Source organism: Embiotoca jacksoni, unplaced genomic scaffold (genome assembly GCF_022577435.1).
Source record: "Embiotoca jacksoni isolate LCO1_2020_lvr unplaced genomic scaffold, fEmbJac1.0.p SCAF_6, whole genome shotgun sequence".
Classification (NCBI taxonomy): Eukaryota; Metazoa; Chordata; class Actinopteri; family Embiotocidae; genus Embiotoca; species Embiotoca jacksoni.
The window spans coordinates 15016784-15023203 of NW_027185414.1; the positions used below are offsets into that span (position 1 = coordinate 15016784).

The following is a 6420-nucleotide window of genomic DNA, read 5'->3' on the forward strand; positions in this document are numbered from 1 at the left end:
ATGTATTAATTTACACTGCCACTGTACAATGTGGAGCGTGATTTATTGGCCTTTTTCCACTGTTGACATGTGCTACTAAGTACACATTGTGCCTTAAGTACCAACACTTGATGCCCTAATAGAGCGAACAAAAGGCTCGCTCTGACTGACTTTGACTTTGTGAAGATTACATGAGCTTATTATCATTCACATAATGATTATTCTTTTTCTCCATTATGTAATGAAAAGATTACATTGATTGTTGCAGCTGAGTCATCTTTTGAAAAAAGAATTGTACAGCCATCAAAGAGATATACTTATTAAGTCTTAAATTTGTGTCTGTTTGGAAAATTTACAGCTTTAACTCCTCCAAAACCTTCAAACCTCCTGAACATGCCTGGTGCCAGTGTTCCCTCACCTAGCCTCCCCACATCTCAAATGCCCAACAAGCCTCCCTCCTCATCGTCTCTTGCCGCATCCAGCCCAGCCCAGACCAACACATCTGCTTCCCACTCAAGCCCTACCTGCACATCCAACTCCACTTCCTCAACCACCCAGTCCAGTTCGCGACCTGAACCCCCCAAAGAACGTGATACTGAGAGGGTAAGAGAGAAGGAGAAGGCCAAGGAGAAGACGGAGAGGCACTCAACCCCATCGTCAACTGGAAGCACCCCTGCCCCTTCCACTTCTGCTGCCAGCGCCAAGAAGGAGAAACCAGACACAGCTGTTCCTGCCACCTCTATGCCCACACCTGGCATGGAGTATGTGGTAGACCCTGCCCAGCTTCAGGCCCTGCAGGCTGCTTTGGCGTCAGACCCCACAGCTCTCCTTACAAACCAATTTCTACCCTACTTCATGCCTGGCTTCTCCCCATATTACACCCCGCAAATCCCTGGGGCTCTCCAAGGGGGCTACCTGCAACCAATGTATGGAATGGAAAGTCTCTTCCCTTACAACCCAGCATTGTCACAAGCACTGATGGGCCTGTCTCCAGGGTCCCTACTGCAGCATTACCAGCAATATCAGCAGAGCTTGCAGGAGGCACTACAGCAGCAGCAGCGGCAGCTTCAGCAGATCCAGCAACCCAAGGCGAGCCAAACTCCAGTTCCCTCTCAAACCTTGGGGGATCGCAAAGATTCTGCCAAAGGTCCAGCGAAAACGGAGGAGCAAAAGGGCAACCCCCACAGAGAACCCCCCACTTCCTCCTCCTCTTCCTCTTCCTCCTCCTCTCATAATAAAGTACCCTCTGAGCAGAACGAGAGGGATGGCAAAGCTGTGGACCCCCATCTAGACCAGTACATCGTCCCCAAGGTGCAGTATAAACTGGCATGCCGCAAGTGTCAAGCTGTTTTCACCAAGGAAGAAGCGGCTATTACCCACCTTAAATCTAACTGTTTTTTTGGTCAGTCTGTGGCAAACCTGCAAGAAATGTTGCTGCGTGTCCCCGGTGGCGTAGGTGTAGGGACGGGAAGTCTCTACGACTGCCTGGCTTGTGACACTACATTGGATGGGGAGAAAGCACTCAGTCAACACCTGGAATCGGCATTGCACAAACACAGAACAATCAAGCGATCAGTCAGAAATGCCAAAGAGCACGCTACTAGTTTATTACCTCACTCTTCAGCCTGCTTCCCCAATCCTAACACCGCATCTACCTCGCAGTCTGCCACTCATCCCATCAGCAGCCCTCCTCCCCCGCCAACAACATCAGCCACCATGCCATCCTCTGCTGTCTCCTCTTCCTTGTGCTCCTCCTCTACTACCCCACTCAACACCACAGCTGCCGGCAAACCCTGGCCCCAGGCCCCTTTCTCCAGAGCTTTAGCTGGGAAACCCAATGCTAGTCCCTCTTCTTCTTCCTCCTCTTTTCCTCCAGTGTCCTCACCTTCAACGGTTACCTCAAGTTCATTGAGCACCTCAGGAGTTCAGACCTCGATACCAACAGACGTCTTTACCGACGAGTCTGACTCTGACAGCAGTCAGAAGTCAGCAGACAGGCTGGGCAGGACGGCAGAGGAGCCGCAGCAGCCTGGCTTTGTCAAAGACAGTAATAGTTGTAGTAGTAATCTTGCTAGTGTAGGAACAGACTCCATCAGATTGTAAAAGAGCTTTCGGTGATGGACAATATTTAAAAAACACCAAAAAAAAGACAAAAAAAAATCACAAATGGAAAAAAACATAAAAAGCAGCAATGTTAAAAATACATTAAAAGTATACAAACCAATTTCAGAAAAAGATGTGTAAAGACTAACTGCAATTCCAAAGCTTGTAACCAAAAATTTTAATGTTAGTGGATTGTTTTCCCATATCAACATGCTGGTTTTCATTTTGTACTTTTTTTTGTTTTTGTTTGTTTTGTTTTGTTTTGTTTTGTGGTTTTTTTTTTGTTGTTGTTTTTGTTGAATTCAACTGAAATACATGCATACTAATATGTGAGAACAGAAAAGATTGCTGCAATTATGTTTTGGGTAATAGTAGAGGAATGCTGTACTGTATGGCAATGGACTGCCTCAAAGTTGACAAATGGCCCAAGAACCCTTTTGAAGAAATGCGAGTCAACAAGCTGTCCCTTTTGTTTTGTAATAATTTCTACTTAATAGCACAGTCACAATAAGCCAGTATGTACTGTATGGGAGAATAGTCTATCAGTTTTCTTGCTATTTAAGCATTCAGATACCAATGGCTTGCAAAAGTAAAAGAATAATGTAATGTCTATTTTATTCTCAGGTCAACAGCTCACAGATGTTTTTCTGTTACAGAACTCCATGCTTTACACCTTTTGTTTCGAACAGGAGATGAGCATTATTTCTTTCCTTTCTGAACTTGATTCAAGAGAAAGTTTTAAGTTTAATGAAATTTCAATAAGGCATTGTTTCTGGGCATTCGAAAAGGGTAAATGATTTGCTGATTTTAATATTGGAAATCTTTTTAAAGTGGGGAAATCACAATCCCATTGTATCCAGACAAGGAGAGCATTGCAGACATAACAGGCGATAAAAAGAGTTTTGATTAAAACAAAAATCAACCTTCTGTATTTATGATAGATATGAGCATTTTTGGTGTTAAGTAGATTGTTGCATTGGAAATGAATTTAAACAGTATGGTAGGTTGAAAAAAAAACTTTGTGTACATTTAGCTTTTGTATTGTCCAATTTTATGACACTTCATTTGATGTTGTCTTGGTCATTCCGATAGTCTAGATTATGGACAGGTAATTTATCTAAACTTTATTTCTGTCTTATTCTCAGCTTCTTGGGAAACATTCACCCAAATGCCCCTCCTGACAAGGCAGGATCCTCTTTTAGAATTATTTAAATTTTATGGTCTGGTTGGTATTGCACTGACCAAAACGAAAAAGATACTGGGTGAAATATTGAAAGTTTTATTTTATTTAATTTTTGTGTTACCTTTGTGCACTTATCACTGTCTGACTCCTAATTCTCACTGTTCTTGTTCCTCTCTTCGCACTTAATTTCTCTGCTCTCCTGTGTTTGTAGATATGTATACTACAAAGCAGGTCTTTTGTTCTTCATGTAGTGTGGCTACAGTCTTTATTTTCATTTTGACATTTTTGTTGTCATAAATGAAAATGAAAAAATAATACTAATAATAATTCTCACGCTTTAAGACAAAAAGAAAATCCAAAGACTAAACACTTTCACCATTGGTGCATAAAGATGAGAAAAGAGGCTTCTTTATACTTGAGAATTTGTTGCTGTTTTTAGAGGAAAGAAAACAAAGTTTTAAAAGATAAAGGAGTACGCATCAGAGTTGCCGTTTCTGCTTCTTTGCAAGCAAACAGGTGGCTTTTTTACGTAAAAACCAAAAACCAAAAAGGGCCCTTGTCCTTGCATTGTGGAGTAGCACCGTTACAGAGCCATTGCAGTTTGTAAGATAGAGGTTATTGATCTTTGTTTGACTTTGTCACATTCAAATGTCCATTTTTTTAAGAAAATGTATAAGGTCTGGTCTTCAACGACATACGTTTTGCTGCTAATGTAGAATTTTGAAAAAAAAAAAAAAAAAAAAAAAAAAAGTACCTAGATGCATGCTCATTTTGCTTTTGGCTAAGCTTTAACTAAAACAAACAATAAACCAATTTCTTGCCTCTGCAACACCTTTTTTTTTTTCTTGTTGCAAAAACGGAACTTTGAAGACTGTGAATATATGTTCCAAAGGACATTTTGCCGATTTTCTTTTTGAACAGACCAATGTTTAAAGCCAATGATCTATAACGTTTGTAAAGAACAGTGCATTCCAAATATCACAATGGATTTTTCTTAAGCAAGGACTGATCCTATTTCATTTGATTGCTTTTAATTGTCACAATCTATTTTTTTTCCTCATTTTTAAAGTGACTGTAAACTTGTGTACATTTTTTGCATCATTGGTTGCTGCACAAAGTAACCTCCATACGTCATTTTGTGCTGGCATGGAACATTGCTGAAAATCCCTCCATCCAGTCAAGGTTGTTGCTCACTTGTTAAGCAAGTAATAGTGGTTACCAAAAAATGTATATAATACATCTGGTACTGATGCGTCTCATAGGTTTAGTAACATTTATGCCAGTCAACCTACAACTAGTCTCAGAGGGAAATAATGGCTGTTTTGCTGAGGTGTTGTTACCCCCTTTCCTGGGAGGTCCACCAGTGACTTGTCGCATGTGTCTGCAGGGTGCCACTTTCACATAGATTACAGGTTTTTAAGGGACATCTTCATTCCAAAGCATTATTTCTGGAAAAAGTAGGAGGTTCTTTGAAGATGTCCCTTGGTTTCAAATAGTTAGGAAGCTTTCATGTCCAAAGAAGTCGCCTACTTCATTTTGTTGCAATGGAAATGGATGTCCATAGGTACCCCTCACCTTCTCACTGATGATCTGATGAGCTAGAATTTTAATTTTTTTAAACCAAAACCAAGACATATTTAAATTTGTGAAGAACTACTTTTTGGCCACTCTTGTATAGCCAATATATTTGCCCCAATGAACACAAGGCACAATCTCAGAAGTGTTTAAAAGTGCTGTGTCTGGCAGAGAAGTGTGATTTGGTGTTAATACCACAGCATGCTGTTGAAAGTCAGTAGATCTGGTCTGCAAGCTTGCAACTTCTCAAGTCCAGTTCCCTGAAATACTGTTCATATGTACTTTCTCATTTGAAGATTTCTTAAGTTGTACAGTTTTTCTCAAATATGTTTGTTTTATTTTAATTTTCAGATAATGACTGACATGTATTGTTATTTTCTTCTAAGTATTTGTATTTTATTTTAGTTTCTGTATATTACTTTTTATCATAAATTAACACTAGCTTTAATTTGAAATGCTGAAATTAAGAAACAAAAACAAAAAGTATGACCTGGCCACTTTATGGTGTGATAATGTTCTTTATATTCATTGTCTCAATGATACTGTTTGCTCTCTTATTTCCAAAGTGTAATCTTTTGGGCTCTTTTGTGGAAGAGGGAGTTGAAGACTCCACATTAGATTCAGCCAACATTGAGTGTGTGTGTGTGTGTGTGTGTGTGTGTGTGTGTGTGTGTGTGTGAGTGTGTGTGTGTGTGTGTGTGTGTGTGTGTGTGTGTGTGTGTGTGTGTGTGCGTGTGTGTGTTTCATAAGAGCCAGCATCAATTCATGTTTTTTTCATTTGCCTTTTGTTTTCTGTTATATGTTACACACCAAAACAACCTGAACCACAAAGCTGGATTAGAAATAACTGAAATTTAGAAAATCAAATTTAAAAGATGGTGATCAGAAATGAGAACGATGATACCGAAGCACTGAGCAGTTTTTACTTTGATTGAATATATGAATGTGGCCAAAGCTTTATGCAGTTGAAACAAAAAGAAAAAAAAATTGTGCCCCAGATAACTGTATATTTTATTGTGGCACAAAAGCTATTGTGGATTCATGGATCCACTGACTTACATTTGGATACTTGATTTTAATGGACAATTACAAGAGAGAGATAAAGACAAGGTTTTGCTGTAGAGGTCATCTTTTGCCCACTGTGAAAACGAACGTGTACCTGTATACAGATATAGATATATTTAAAACAAGACATCAACTTTTTTTTGTTTGTTTGTTTTTGAGATGAAGAAGGAATGAGAAGAAATAAAAAGGACTCTGGGAAGCTTTGGAAATCTTGTTGGGAGGACATGAGAGGCTGTGGGCATACCAAAACTGGGCATGGGAGCCAAAGGCAGGCTCGAAACAGCTTTAAAAACCACCTCCTTATTTGATTACTGACAACTCTGTAATGGGAATGGACTCTGGAACCAATGGACATGCGTGACACGCAGAGGAAGGTCCTTAGATGAAACTGAACTTAAGTGGCTCCAGCTGCCTCTTTCTCCTTTCTGTCTGTCCTTTCTTTCTCCAGCTCTGCCTCTGCTTCTGCTCTTTGATGGACATTTTCCAAACTTCAGGACAGGATGGACAGAGATGCT

At 40.0% G+C, this 6420-nt stretch overlaps 1 protein-coding gene across 4 annotated transcripts in view; it reads left to right on the forward strand.

Moving 5' to 3' along the window:
• zfhx3b (zinc finger homeobox 3b) overlaps window positions 1–5557 on the forward strand; it is a 207213-nt gene extending 201656 nt beyond the window's left edge. For all 4 annotated transcript variants that reach the window (XM_069174378.1, XM_069174377.1, XM_069174379.1 and 1 more), the window contains one exon: window positions 338–5557. In XM_069174378.1, coding sequence (XP_069030479.1) covers window positions 338–2082 — 1745 coding nt within the window. In that variant the 3' untranslated portion in view covers window positions 2083–5557. The remainder of the gene's footprint in view (window positions 1–337) is intronic.
• The last annotated feature ends 863 nt before the right edge of the window (window positions 5558–6420 follow it).